The following is a 15763-nucleotide window of genomic DNA, read 5'->3' as shown; positions in this document are numbered from 1 at the left end:
AGTTTTGAGCATTGCCGACGACCAGCAGAGGATAAAAACTTGATTCGTATCGTTGGACCGTGCGTCAGCGACTATTGTTGATCGCGATCAAGAAATCCGATCCGGATCGGCCCCGATCGCGATGAGAAGTGTACGTGTGACACAGGTATAAGTCTTGAACGCTGATTGATACGGATTACGGGTGACACAGGCGGGGAGGCAATGGCTTAGCGGCGGGGTGGCACGCCGGGCACGTGGCAACCCCCTCTCCCCTTTCGCAATTTCTCTGTTAGTGTGCACTCTGCCCAGTCCCCCTCTCCCCGTTCCAGGTCAAATGCGTGCTGCCCTCGCATCCCCCACCCCCTCGCTCCCGAAAAGCATTTCCGACTACGCCACTGCGGGGAGGTGATTCTATTCCGGTGAGCTTTTTGGCTCGATTTGATTTATGTATTGTTAAGTCTCAATACGGCAATGTGAATCCTTTGGGTGCTTCCCGTGAAGCGACCGCTTGACCAGAGCCCGCCCAGACGATGATGGAGCATGGTGCAGACTATTGACGGGTCAACAAACAAGCTACTTTCGAGGTGACAGCGACAGTCGTAGAGCGTAGGAATAACTGTTGGATGAACCGACAGCGCAAAGAATCTAAGCTACGGAATATACTCCAACGCTAGTACAACGAAGCGACTGCTGATGAGTAAAAATAAGAGTGAGAGAGAGATCCCTGTCAGGCGCTGTGCACAAGGCGTGATAACGAGGCCACTGTAGGTAACTGGATCCCTCGCTTGTTTCCGTTTGCGAAATGCAACCGATGCGCATTTCGCTTCCCTAGTCTTCATCGTAGTTTGTTGCTCTAAGCAGGGCTCTCTTCCCACAAAAAGTAATGCTAACATGTTATGTTAGCTGTTCAGCTTCTTTTTCTCCTAATTTATACATCAGTTCACTGGTTTCGGGCAGTTTGCTCGCACCATTTGAATTTTCTGCCAACATTCTCTGTATGGGCCCGCTGCGCTGGTAACTGGGACGATATTGTGCGCAAGGTTCCTTAGACACTAAGACGGTTATATATTTGCAATGTGGGCAAAGTAACAGTCATCCTTCTGCAGCGTTGAAAGTGAAGTTAATATAAACTCCCGTGAAGGCAATTCCAATAATTATGCACTTTTTAGCGAATAATGAATGATACTTAGAGAATGTGTGAGCGTTATATATATCGGTTTTTATGCCTGCGGTATCGCATGAGACCACATTTCGTGTGACATCTTTCCTGACTTCTTTAACATGTATGACAAGTGCTACCAGTCACACTTTGTCACATATACACAGCTTTAAGACTGATCCTGCAGGTGCGTAGTGGCTTCCGACACCTCCTCCCAGTTTAGATGAGAAGGGTAAGTGCTTGCTGACATTACTTGTTTCAACAAAAGTTCATACGCATTCTCTGCTGTATTTTGTAACCGAGTTTACAGAACGGTATACTTATAAAATATTGTTTTATCAGAGAACGTAGATATCTTGAACAGGAGAGCAGTAATGTTTGTGAAGTGGCGGATTTCCATTTTCTCTTGCGCTTGACGATTGGCAGAAATCCTTTGCTGATGAGCTACATAAGACACAAGAAGCACAATCATTACTTTTCTGTGTCTTTAGTGGCCCAATACGCTGGATTCTTGGAAGTTCAGAGTTACATCTACCCTGCCGGCATCTGTTTAGTAAAATGTGTTTGCAACTGTTATAGTTAAGGCCTGCCAGTAAAAAGGATTGCTCACGAAGCCAAAAGATGTTTAGGGCTAGAAACAAAACTTCGAACAAAACTTTATTAACCACTTCAAAATCTAAGAGGCAACTCGCCAGTTTTGGCTACTGAAAAAAGAGACGTGCAGAGCATAGGTCATGTTGCGGCAATCGTGTCAGTAAAGTCTCAAGCGACAGCGCGGAACGAGAACACTTGAAATTTCAAACGGTAGCCCACGTGCCCTTCCTTTCGAGGGAGTAACAACGAGGTGGTGAATGTCACATGCACAAATGCCTGATCAGATAGGTTGCCTGTAACGTCACTGATTATGGAATGTGACCTAGGTAAATCATCCAATGGAGAATGTTCAGGACCGCCACTAGGAGTGCGCCACGCACCAAAATGAGGAAGAAAATAAAGGAAGGGAAGCGGGACTTGCAATGTAAAAGTGGCGCGGTCCCTTGAATCTTTTTTGGGAGAATACAGGAAAGAAAATGGCCTTGCGAAGGCAAGTCGAGGTACTAGGAGAAAAGATCTACATTGGCAGTGAAGCACGCCTCCTGGTAACATAGCAATGGGACATTTCAATTTCTCTTATCACCTCTAATAATCAACTAGTTCCAGAAGAGTTTGCAGTTAGGCACTTCGAGGAGGTGCCCTGCACCTCATGGGTATAAACATAATTTGCAATGGCATCTGGTGAGGGGTCTTTAACAAGATCACCTTGCTAGGAAATTGTGCAAGGAATTGCTCATACACGACTATTTGTGTTCCGTTCAGCTCCTAAAAGGTATGTTTCATTCGCCTTCACCATTGTGAACCAGTTCACGGTGGGGTACGAGGAATTCAGAATTGTGGGGCTTAATTTCAGCGTTGCAGGCATGACGCAGGCGTTTCGTTTTGTCTGTCTCACTTCCGTCTCACTTTGAGAGGTCCGTAATCTCAGTTATAGTCAGCTTATGTGGTGTGAGCACACTTCGCGTTGCATAGACACAGTAGACATTCGTAAGAGAGGTTCCAATGGGTGCGACACTGCTTCCCACCTGCATGTATGCATCATGCTGGCACCCTCAGTAGGCTGGCATAAAGCAAAGTCATGAACCAGTCCTGTACCTTTCGAAATGAACATCGTGGCTCAGAGGATGCCATTGCTGCACCGATGAAATAAACGACAAGCTGAAGTATTTCTTGAACTGGTTCAGGTGTTGCCGGTGAATCGAACGGTAACAAAAAATGAGCTCTGCCATGTGCACTCGGACAGGTAGGGTGCCGCTGCTTCCATCCATCCCTGCTATATGAAGCTGGGGCTGATCAACAAGGAGTTACCTGTTTATTGTGACTGAAGTATATTGATGTGCCTGCAGAGAAGATTGTCACATCTACCAGCATAGAAAAAGCACTGCATTTGAAGGCCTCGTCAGTTGGTTAATATTGCCATGCATTTTGTTGAGCACTTGTGACACATTTCTTGCCACCAAATCACGATACGAGCACCCTCACACTCTTAAGACCAACATTTAGACCCCTGCTATTTCATAAGATTGATATGGACGACTAAGATTTAACTACCAGTCTTGCAATGTGTAGTAATGCCAGCACAATTGCCGCTACTTTTGTTTGTAGCTGTAGAAAATTGAAATATATGGTTCTTGCGATTAACGAAGAAGATGTAGAATTTGCACAGTTCTTTCTGGTCTTTGGAAGATTAAGTCTCAGAAATATTTTACTCGGATGATCACACAGAATACTTGGCGCAGAAGGTATCTTGCACAGTCGGTTGTATGCACCGTGACTGTCCTTCCTTTCCTGTGCCTATAAGTGTTTCACTCTTAACACACTCTTTCTTTTCCCATTAAATTACTGAACCAGTATCTGTAAAAAGTCACACCGGTATCGCCTTGCGAGTGCATAAACAGTTCGCATAGGTTATCAACTGGCACGGACATTGTTGTTGCATTGTTTTACTCTGCTGTATGCCACCAGGGGTACGCCCTTCCTCAAGCCATTCATGATAATGACCTTTTGTCTGTGCTCCTGACATCATGTAGTGAGGTTGAATAAACTGAATGGAACTGTAAGGTTGACCAACAGGAAAATGTTCACTTCTTGAAATGCATCTTTGTTCATGTTCTCCTTCATGGGAAGTTCTTCTCTTGTGAAGATGCGAGGGAGGAAGCATGCACACGGAGGATCGAGTAAGAGCACGTTTTTCGCGTGCAGGAATTTTTTGGGCTAGGAAAATAGTAAATAAGTATGGCACAAGAGGTGTGGGTGGCTACGTTGTTCGTCATTCTTGTGTGTGCTTTGCTCTCTAGCATTTATTACGACTTGCCTTATGCAAACACCCATTAAACCTTGTGTGGTTTTCACTCCTGCATATTTGGGAGTCGCCTGGTGCTGGCCTACCTACCTTGAACTGCGATATAGATAACTCAAAAGCGTGTTTCTATTGTAGTTCGAGTAGTACGAGAGAACAAATCTCCTGTCGCCGATGAGAAGCCAGTAAACGGAGCCATGCTGGGGTGCGGGGTTGGACACTCATGTCAGTCCCCAACCCTTGTGGGGCAGATCTATTGAATGTCGCGTCATCCGTGAAGGAAGCACTGTCGGTCGACAAGCTTACTTTTGGGCGTGATAGTTGCTACGGGGCGACGGAGCACTTTCGGCAAACAAAGAATGCACAAGACATTGCGATCTGTGGAAGGCGGAGGCTTCGCCACGAGAGGAATGCAGAGGCCATTGTGGAGTGCCGATGACGTCATTTGTAGGTCCTTTAGGGGAGCTTTGAAAGCCTGTCCGGAAGAAATGAGCACTGCGGAAAAAGAATGGCTCTACACACTTGGGGCAAGGAAACGACATCATCAAAAGAAAAATAAAAGTATTGTAAGCTCCCTCCTTTGTGACACAATCAGAATGAAGATAGCGCATCTTGTCGCAATATCCCTCGCCCACCCGGTTCAATGACTACTTTCATTGGAGTCACATCGGAGGCTATTTGAGCAGCCCGTCATGTACATAATTTTCTCTCTTCTCATCGTAATACATGTCGTAAATAAATCGCTAAAGTTTTTGCAATCCAGTGGCATCGTTCGTTCCTCTCCGGATGACTAGTCTCCTGAGGCCCATGGCACGTCAAGCTTGGACACCTGCCACTTAATAAAGCCGTACAGCAAGCCACAAGGCACGACTATCCGGCGTCTCAACACATTGCATTGAAAATGTCAGAGCTCATGTAGACAGTTTAGGTGAGAATGGAAAGTTGTGTTCGTGTGAAGCATATGTATCTTCTGGCAAAGTGATGTAGTTTCGCTGACACACTTCAGCTGTTTTGTGGCATTCGAGGAATCGGTATGTACGTGCGCTTGTGCAACATCTGATAATAACGAGGATGCCGCAGTGCCGCCTCGTATTGCCTGGAGTTAAAATAAGTTAGAGCAGTAGACATCCATCGTGTACTCCCTACCTTCTTTCAGAGGCAGCGTCACGATAGGCAGCAAACACTGGTGTTAAGACTTTCCGATAATATTACCTTATTTATAGCATCAAACGACAGAAACGCGGCCCATTTCCCACCTGTTGCTTAGACGTTTTGACTGAAGGAAGTTTTATAGCCCATGTAAATGAAAGATTTGTAAGTGCTATTTCCGAGGTGCCTCAGGCTTCCCGCAACACTAAACATAACAAAAAGAACGCGTATAAAAACTTACGCTAAACGGTGACCCACACTTTCGTACGCTGAAGCAGCCTTTTTGTGCACACGAACAAAACAACGCGCGCGAATTATTTGGGGACTTCTATTTATTTTGTTCATCTATACTACTTTTGTAGCCCTCAAATTTGAATCATGATTATCATATTTTCTCTGTTTCGAACATTTTCTTTGCAACATATCTATGCGGTGACTTTGCTGCAAGTATCTTTGTCGTAGAGGGAAACACCCTCTCCGCAGATCTTGGTATGCTGTCGGTGACATTCTTCCGGAATCGTAGCCGTCGCGTTTTTTACCCACAGTGTGCAATCTGAAAGGAAGGAAAAAAGAGTATAATAACAATAATAATAATCGTCATCAGCTTGGCTACGCCCACAGCAGGGCAAAGGCCTCTCCCATGCTTCTCCAACTACCCAGGTCATGTGCTAATTGTGGCGATGTTGTCCCTGCAAACTTAATGTTTCACTTAATAATCACCGCGCAAGATTCTTGTAAGCATCCATTTAATTATGTTTTAGTGTGGATGAAAGTTGCTCTATGGAACAAGCAAAAACGAGTTCTGCCATGTTGCCAAAGCTTGCGCATGGTTACACGCATTTAGAACGTGATACATATAGTGCAAAGAAGACAACACCAAGATGCGAAGCGTTACTTTCAACTGATATGTGTTATTATATAGCACTTCATACTTGCATGCTTGCATATACATGAAAAATATGCGCGCAGCTACTACTATGACAACGCAATGAGCAAGGAAGAAAGGATAGTGAAATGATTCCAAACAAAGTTTTCTATTATGGAGGGCAGTAAGTGTAGAACTGCCACAATCTGAGCCATAAGAGCTGACATATTAGCTTGTTGGGGAGCTGCTAAACATGTAGGTAGTTTGCAGTGGTTACGCAGGGGGTGGCCCACTGCGGTCGATAATGATTACTCGTACTCTTTCATCGTTTACTTAAACATCGGCTTGCCTGGCCTGTTTAAACATTGTACCATTTCAATTGGTATGCGTGTACGTCATGTGGAACGTATAATCTCTTGTGGACGCCCTAAGACGCCATTTCTAGGCGATAGTTAAGTCGTTGCTTTGCAAGCACAAATATGCCGGTTGTTTCAGCGAACAATTTAAAAAACTATTAAACATTGCCTGTGGCAGGCAGCGCAATTCTAGTGCACGAGCTCGTCAACTCAAAGAGGCGGACATGCACAGAAAATTCAAATGCACAGTCGGCTAATTAACACAAACGAACTAATCAAGTCTTTAACCAGTTTCCTGATGGCACATACTGCAATATACAAATTCTAGCCAGGGAGTTCGCAAGCCGGATCCACGTGTAACAAATTCTCAGGATGGCATCAGTTCCGAGATATAAATTCAAGAACTTTACGGAGAAATGCATCGGCGTTCCAGTTACTTTTGTGCTTCAATGCGTAAAACGACGTTTTTCTAAGAAAGTAAGTGCACCGACAGTGAATTTTTACCGCAAATCTGACGGCGCGTATCTCCTGAAACGTGTCATCCTCACAATTCCTTTCAAGTGAATCCGCCTTGCGACCTCGCCGGCTCGAATTTGTAAATTGTAATATGTGCCATAAGGTGATTAGGTAAACGTAACTAGTGGACTTTAGTTAATTAGTCGATTCGAATTGATTGTACAAATAATGTCCGCGTTTTCGAGTAGATGAGCTCATGGAGAAGAATTGTGCTGTCTGACACAGGCAATCCCAAGACTTGTTTGAAAGTGTTGCCTGAAACACCCTGTGCATGGTGTTCCAGGTATCAGGCGTCGTGGTTCTTGAAACGATGGGCCATTTTACGTCGAGATAACCCAGTGCAGTCAAGCTCAAGTGAAGTTCGCAGTAAAGCAGCAATCAGTAATTGTTGTCCCATGCCACTTAATTACAGAATTAATTGAAATTTGCTATATTTAAAAGATTCTTAATTTTAATTTTAGGTATAAGTTGCATTTTTTTACATAACTGCTCCGAACGCCATACTGAAATTTAAGAATTTGTTGGAAATTGAAAGAAGCTTAAAGTGGCATGTTTTCAGCCAGGTGCACCTTGTCTGTTTATTTTTTTCCGGCTGATAAAGGAATCCAGAGAAGAAGGAAGAAAAAAGAATATTACGTGACCAACCATCCGCCCGCAACAAAGAGCAGCGCCCACAAACAAGCTGCATAGCAATTAGTGGCCAAGCTGGTGCATTATCTGATGCACCCCACACCGACAGAGTGACGCTTTGCTGTTGATCAGGTAAGAGGGCCGATAACTTGTGCTTGATGCGTCGTGTAGATTCTGCGCTCTGCAACTCCTGTGAAGCGTGTTCGAGTGCGCTGCTTTTTTGATGCGGTTGGATGGTTGGTGATGGTATATTTTTTCATTCTTCACGGCTTTCGTTATCAAACGGGAAAAGTAAACGGACAAGACGCACCTGGCTGCAAAATCTGCAAGCTTGAAGTTTCTTTCAATTTTCTACAAATTGTCCATTGACAGCTTGGCATTGAGAGCCGTAATTAAAACAGCTATTTGTAATTGATTAAGAAATCCATTGGTATCGGCAAAAAATTACTCCAGCTGCTATGCTCAACTGCGAACAATAGGCACTTGGTTAGCACAGAGTAGCCCGTATTTTTTAAAGACGCGAGGCATGAGAGCTGGGACATCCTGCATTCAGTATTTAGTAACGCCATAGCTGGTACTGTATAAATCTCTATAGAACTCCTCAGCCACTTGAACTATCTCCTCCATATTAGTAATGCTATTGCCGGCTTTGTCTCTTAACGCATACATCTGAGTCTTGCCTATTCCTAGTTTCTTCTTCGCTGCTTTTAGGCTTCCTCCGTTCCTGAGAGCACGTTCAATTCTATCCATATTATAGTTCCTTATGTCAGCTGTCTTACGCTTGTTGATTAACTTAGAAAGTTCTGTCAGTTCTATTCTAGCTGTAGGGTTAGAGGCTTTCATACGTTGGCGTTTCTTGATCAGATCTTTCGTCTCCTGCGATAGCTTACTGGTATCCTTTCTAACGGAGTTACCACCGACTTCTATTGCACACTCCTTAATGATGCCCATAAGATTGTCATTCATTGCTTCAACACTAAGGTCCTCTTCCTGAGTTAAAGCCGAATACCTGTTCAGTAGCTTGATCCGGAATTCCTCTACTTTCCCTCTTACCGCTAAGTCATTGATTGGCTTCTTGTGTACCAGTTTCTTCCTTTCCCTCCTCAAGTCTAGGCTAATTCGAGTTCTTATCATCCTATGGTCACTGCAGCGCACCTTGACGAGCACGTCCACATTTTTTATGATGCCAGGGTTTGCGCAGAGTATGAAGTCTATTTCATTTCTAGTCTCGCCATTTGGGCTCCTCGACGTCCACTTTAGGCAAACCCGCTTGCGGAAAGGCATTCATTATCGGCATATTATTCTGTTCTGCAAACTCTACTAATAACTCTCCCCTGCATTCCTAGAGCCTATGCCATATTCCCCCACTGACTTGTCTCCAGCCTGCTTCTTGCCTACCCGGGCATTGAAGTCGCCCAATCAGTATAGTGTATTTTGTTTTGACTTTACCCATCGCCGATTCCACGTCTAGATAAAAGCTTTCGACCTCCTGGTCATCATGACTGGATGTAGGGGCGTAGACCTGTACGACCTTCAATTTGTACCTCTTATTAAGTTTCACAACAAGACCTGCCACCTTCTCGTTAATTCTATAGAATTCCTGCATGTTACCAGCTATATCCTTATGAATCAGGAATCCGACTCCTAGTTCTCGTCTCCGCTAAGCCCCGGTAGCACAGGACGCGCCTGCTTTTTAGCACTGTATATGTTCCTTTTGTCCTCCTAACCTCACTGAGCCCTATTATATCCCATTTACTACCCTATACTTACTCCAATAACACTGCTAGACTCGCCTCACTAGATAACGTTCTAACGTTCTAACGTTAAACGTTGCCAGGTTCAGATTCCAATGGCGGCCTGTCCGGCGCCAGGGATTCTTAGCAGCTGCTTCGCATCTGCTGGGGACTGAGGGCCGGGGTTTGATTGTTGTATAAATCTAGGAGATGGTGGCCAAGTACTGCACCAGGGCGGCCAATCCTGCTCCTGATAAATGTTTACTGCACTGTGCAGTTTAACTGCACCAATGGAACGCTACACGAACATTTTCGAGCTGCGCAGCGACGTTGAACAATTGAAATGCCGTAGTAGGTCAGCGGCCATGTAATGGCGTCGCTGGGAGCAAGGTCGTGGGTTCGATGCAAACTACGGCGTCCACAATTGTGACGGCAGAGGAATGCAAAACGTTAGCGTACCGTACATTGGACGCGCACGTTGCAATCCACCCCAGACAAGGAGATGTAATGCGTATCCCTCCACTAGGGCGCACTTCGTAACCCGCTGTGCAGCGTAAATATGTTATAAACCGACATTTTAAATAATAGCGAACTCTACACCCCGCAGGTTTACCGAACGCGTGAAGCGATGACAAAGCTGCGCCACCTATCTTCTAAACGCAGCTGAATACGTATACGTTTGTCAACGACCGAAAGACATGAGTTGGTGATCGTTTTTGCAGGGAACTCCCGGGCGGTTGACGAAGGACAATTGTGGGAGATCAGAAATTTATCGTAGGCGAAAAGGTTTTCGTAGCCAACAACAACAACGAGAGCACCCCAGCATTCTCAGCAATTTTTTGCACTATGACGTGATTCTTGGAAGATAAAAATAGGGAGACATTTTGGGTGGGTTCAAGTTGTGAATTGTAGAGGATGGCCACGTGCTAAAGAACAAATCAATCAATCAAACAATCAGTTGATTAAACCAATCCAAACGAATGAAATAAGGGTTAAATATTCATTGTTTCTTTTTTTTCAATGCAGGCGCGATGCTCATTTGGACTTTTACGAGGACAACGGCAATGAGCCCAGGTTAGCTTCCTGTAAGGCGGGTCAAATTGGAGTTTTGCACGGACGTCTGTGTTTTCGCACTGTAACACAGTCTTTTGTAGAGCATGTACTTTCCCCTTCCCTAACTACAGTTTCTTTCTGTGTGTATCTGGTGTTGAAACTGTTGATTCTGAGCGCTCTTCTTCTTGCGTCTTACCGTCTCAAGCTACGATCCTTCAAGGAATAACGAGTACGTTGCTCTGACAAAAAGATTACCCTTCGTATTCTTTTTTTTTATCGTTGCACAGACATTATGTTGAGGCAAATTTAGTATGTGCACGTCTTGCCCTGAGGAACTTGGGCAACACAATGTTAAAAACGTGGCGTGGTAAGTGCGGCTTACGATGCCCTTCGTAGTTGACTTCCATGATTCCGCAGGTCGTGTAGTCCGTGTAGGGATACCGAATAGTCTGCTGACTGCTGTTGTCTGCAAAAGAACAAAATTATCATTTTTTTCAACAAGCAAAATTAGTTACGTCATGCGTGTACCGTCATGCCTGTGTAGGAGAGTGCAGCATTTGGTTGTGCCAAATATCATGCGTTGCAAAAGAACAAAAACAAGAAAGAATCACCAGAAAGAAATGTTCGAGCATGATTGTAGGATGACAGTTACTGACCACTACGCATTGGCGATCGGTCGATGGGTGATATTTCATTTAATTATGTTTGTGACTTTATTTTTAGAATAGAGGATCGATCTTTCAGTATTGATCGAGAGGTGAGTACGGAAGAAGGTAAGGAACGGTACGAACACAGTACAGTGCATTGTAACTTAGAGTATCTTTTTTATTTCGCCATTTGCTAGGAAGTGTGAAAACAATGGGCAGAGACTGAAGTAGTTGTTTAGAGCTAGCAGCTGCACGCAAAGTCTGCGTAGTATAGAAGAAAGGGAAAAGGCGTATAATGATAGGTGTTTTCTGTTGGAGTGTAAGCGTTAATTGGTGCCTACTAGCTGATTTGTCTAGCAGTGGCAGGAAGACAGTGGTCGATTCTCAAACTCTATTTGCAGCATGCTTGCATTAAGGCAGGGATTACTGCAAATAAGTTATTCTTTCTGGTTTAGCAAGCTAGCTAGCTTTTGCAACACGCTTTCAAGAAACAAACTAACCTACAGATAAAGAGATGAAAGGGCAGGCTACCCTTTCTTCACGCGTGGTCCTACTTTTGAATAATTTTCTACAGCATTCAAGTCAATTGTGCTGTCGGGTTCATACGTGATTTGCTTTCCTGTTCGTTGAGCATCTGTGGATTGAGAGTGAGGGAGAGGTTATTCCCAAGATTACGCGAGGCTCACTGATCGAGTAGTCGGGAGTACATAGCTATTAACTGGCGTGAATGAGTTGGGAGGATTAAATTTTAATTACATAGCCCAGCAGTGCTATGCCTTTCGATGTTGTTAAATTTAGGAGCTCAAAGTTAGAGATATCTATACAGGCCGGCTCAGCACCACACAGCAGCTTTGGGTCTCATAGTGCGCGTTTCTCGTTATTGTGTTGAAGTTAAACATTAACAGACCATCAGGGCGGCTCTCACTTACCAGCTTGCGCTTATGTTCTTCAATGTATGCTAACGTTCCTAAACACATTGCGTGGAGGTACTTGCAAGATTTTATTACTTGTATCCCTCCCTCTCACTGGCACACGAGGTGAGTTCGGCTAATTCTAGTTTGTCGGTAGAAACAACGTCGTTTAATATCCTACATGCACCAACGAGTGCTGCAATGAAGTAGTGCCTAAGCTACACAAGTCTTCAAGCACAGCACGTGCTGTCCACTGCAGCAATGCGTTCACTTACCTGAGTTCACCACGACAGTAGCAGTCTCGGGGGAGTCACCCAGTGTGAAGTGAAACGTGGCATTCTTCCTGGAAACAGAGAAATGAGCACTGCTCGATCAATTGGTTACACATCTCTCGCACTTAAGAAACTAAGTGAAAATGCCGTGGCCATTCGGTTTATTGATTGTCATATCTAAAATTCATCGCTAAATTCGCTACTCATGGCAAAACATCTTTGCCATGAGTAGCTGCTTGATAGAGGAATAACCACGCTAAAATATACAAGGCCGAGCAATGCTACATTACAGCAGCCGAATAACGTAGGACATGAACGAATATATGAAGCAGTAGTTGTGTCTAGTGTATTGATAAAAATTGATTAAATTTGGCCTGAATTTATAAAGAAAAAGGGAAACCTGATTTTCTGTCGTTTTTTTTAGAAAGATAAGTGTCGGGATCGACAATACAGTTTAGACGACACTGATTTCGTGCCCACGTTTTAGAAAGAGATGGAAACAGAAGGAAAAAATAAAGAAAAAATAAAGAACATTCATATTTCTTTGCGACTAAGAAGTTCTTTTATACAAGAAGTGTTGGCTCGTTCCGGAAACCCTACCTTTTAAACAGTTAGCTTGTTTTAATATCTGCGATACATGATGCTCTCAAATAAAAGCTGGTCTTAAGTACCAATAATAGGAGTCATAACGAAGAGGTGCTTTGTTTGCCTTCACTTACTGCGTCGCATGACGTTCAATATTTTTACTTGAAAGAGGAACCACACGCACTGTGCGGGAACGAAACAATCTTATTTCCAGCTCCTCTACGATCCGGCTCGACATAACGCGGCAGTAGAAGCGTAAGCAATTGTTTACCTCGGCTGTCCATCACCTGCGTTCAGTGACCACTCGTACGTGGCCGATGGGCCTCTGGGGTCGAACTGGATGCGCGTCGCCGTCAGGCACTTGAACAACGGGTTGGTATTTGTGTCTTTAATAGCCACGGCGTAGGGAACGGCAGCCAAAATCTGCGAGTGTCGACACATAAATTTAGAAAACGCACGCACAAAAACCAAGGAAAGCCGGGAGTTTTCCCTTTCTTTCTGCCAGGTGGTTTTCGTTACGGAATATTATGATTAAATAAATGCGCCCAGTATTTCTGCATAAATGAGGTGCGTAAGTCGGCTGTGGAACTGTTCGTCCGTAATAAACCCTTTGTAGTCTGTGGGGCTGCTCTGACCACCCGTCAGCATCTCTGCGTATTCTCCCTCGTGTTGTCTGTGTCCCCGAGACAGCCACAGCAGAACGCGAGCGTCTTCATGGCCCGAAGATCTGTCCTCCGATGGAACACATGTGATCTGATACCAGGTGTAACTGCTGCCTTCCTCGTAATATTCACCCCATTTATATTGAGCTCTTTTGATCGCTGTCGAGCGCAATCGGGATCAAATTTCACGACCATGGTGGGCTCCCTGCTGCCACGCCCGCACGGAATACAATCGAGCTAAGTCGCAATCGAAAATGCACCACGTGACACCCGCATTGCTCGGGTGCAGGAACTCTCTCCCCGGAGACTTCGAGCCGGAGCTGCCGGAGCTGCTTGGGCAACCTGTGCGTGTGGTCCAGCCCCCGAAAAATCCTTTTCCCGAAGTGTCCTGCTTCTCCGTATGTCGTGGAATACCGACGTTGTGGGGTCTCATCGGCATGTTATTTGGTTTGATTCTTGTTGAACGGCGCTAGAAACGTGGGAACAATCGATGAAAGGGGCGCGCACACGTACGCTGTTTCTTCCTAATCGCTCATCACGCCGCCTTTGCAACATTCGCAGTGTAGAGCGTCTACATGGCTCGATGAATAGTTTTAAATGATCATTTTTACCAAAAGCAATTGAATGAAATAACCTAGAAGAAGTAATGAAGCCGACAAAGAAACCCCCTAATGACCTCAGAAACGTACACTCAGTTTTTCTCGCCATATGTTGAGTTATTATTTTCTTGTTTTACGTGTTATCTAACCATGTTTCAATACATCAATTTTTCCTTGTTTTTTTACCTCTTATGATATCCCGTAAGGGGCCTTTTAATGCTATAATAATGATGAAGGTGATGTTGATTATGATGGGAGAGATAGCCAATTCTAGAAACACACGAAGTAATCCAGCTTCGTCGAGTTCAATATACACGCAAACATCGCCAATTTCGGTATCATCAATTTCCTTCTCGCTGCGTGTACTACTCTACCAACTTTAACCTAGTTTGGATAGTATTAAAAACAATATCTCCTGAAGACCTGCTGGTTGTAAGAAAAAGGGATTGCATATTGTTAAAAACAATGCCTCCTGAAGACCTGCTGGTTCTAAGAAAAATGCGATTCGTTGCTGGAAAGTTGCAACACCAATATATTTCAGGACCGGCAGGTGCAGCCGGTGAACTACAGTTTGCAGACGCAAAATATTTAAAAACTTCCAAAAAGGAACGATGTACTAAACTTATGTCGTGCCTCTTTATTTGGCTCAAGAACTTCAGCTACAGGATCGGCACATCCGGCGAACCGTTCTGCCGTAGTATTTGCTGGACTTCTAGGTACATCTAAACTTACTAAGCCCCTAGGTGTATAACCAGTAATTACTATCAAAATCGAAAAATTTCGTGTCAGTAAGAAATCACAAACGTTGCACAATAATGTACGCGGACATTCGTGTCCTTCGTTTTTTTCATGGCTTTACTCGTCATTTGGTTCGTTCCTTAAAACTTGTTAAGAACAGGGCAACACGTGACTCAAGGCTTTGACGTTTTTTCGCAGGCACCACGGTATCGTTATACACTGTAATAACTGCACACACTCAAGAAAAAAGCGCAGGCTTACGCGAAATGCTCCTTCGTACCTCGAATGCGTCGGTTTCCTCCGTCTTGACATCGTTTTTCTCTGTAGACGCATGCACCGGTGCAGGGAGCACGCAGAGTTGGACCAAGGCCAGGGCAAGGAGCGCCAGCGTGTTAACCGAGGACATTGTTGCAGCTGAGGCGTCGGTGGTAGAAGCGGCGGCCTTCGGTGTGTTCTCACTTCGCGCGAAGACTCCGGCAGAGCTGTCACCTCGCAGGATGCGCGCTATCGACGTCTAGACAGACGCATCCGTCGTCGCGCTGAGGATATGTGCGCTCCCGATGCGCGTCCGACAGTTCCGGGAAACTGGCTGAACTTATCGCCGCCGTACGCGGGGCTCAGGAGCTTACTTCTTGAAGGGCCAAGGTGGCGGGCTTCGGCTATAGGTATGCGCAACCACAAAAGAAACGAATGACTTGTAGCGCGTGCGCGGTGGCAACTATTGCACGATAAAGTCTGCATACCACACAGTAAAGCAAAGCTCTGGCTACATATTGTAACACTACAATGGCATCAAATCGGTGCAGAGAGCATCCAGCAATGTTGTTTTATTTGCAAGAACAGCGTCTACACATACACTTGAACAAATTTAAAATTACATATTTAAGGGGGGGGGGGGCAATTTATTCTTTTCGATGGAGGTGGAAAACAAGAAAAACACGTGCACTCTGGTTTCCTTGACGGTAAGAGGGTCCTAGTGGGTAAAAGAAAAATAACAAATGTCTCTTGCCTAAGCG

The 15763-nt window shown here is 44.7% G+C and overlaps 1 protein-coding gene across 1 annotated transcript; it reads right to left on the bottom strand.

The window, feature by feature from the left end:
* Nucleotides 1–5494: 5494 nt before the first annotated feature.
* Nucleotides 5495–15281, bottom strand: LOC135913246 (uncharacterized). The gene is made up of 5 exons (XM_065445850.1): nucleotides 15028–15281; nucleotides 13020–13171; nucleotides 12167–12234; nucleotides 10716–10799; nucleotides 5495–5733 (listed from the first exon to the last, which is right to left on the bottom strand). The coding sequence occupies exons 1-5, from the start codon at nucleotides 15151–15153 to the stop codon at nucleotides 5606–5608; spliced, it is 558 nt and encodes a 185-aa protein (XP_065301922.1). The 5' UTR covers nucleotides 15154–15281; the 3' UTR covers nucleotides 5495–5605.
* Between the last annotated feature and the right edge of the window lie 482 nt (nucleotides 15282–15763).

The sequence above is a fragment of the Dermacentor albipictus genome, chromosome 5 (assembly GCF_038994185.2).
Source record: "Dermacentor albipictus isolate Rhodes 1998 colony chromosome 5, USDA_Dalb.pri_finalv2, whole genome shotgun sequence".
NCBI lineage: Eukaryota > Metazoa > Arthropoda > Arachnida > Ixodida > Ixodidae > Dermacentor > Dermacentor albipictus.
This window is presented reverse-complemented; position numbering and strand designations above follow the sequence as displayed.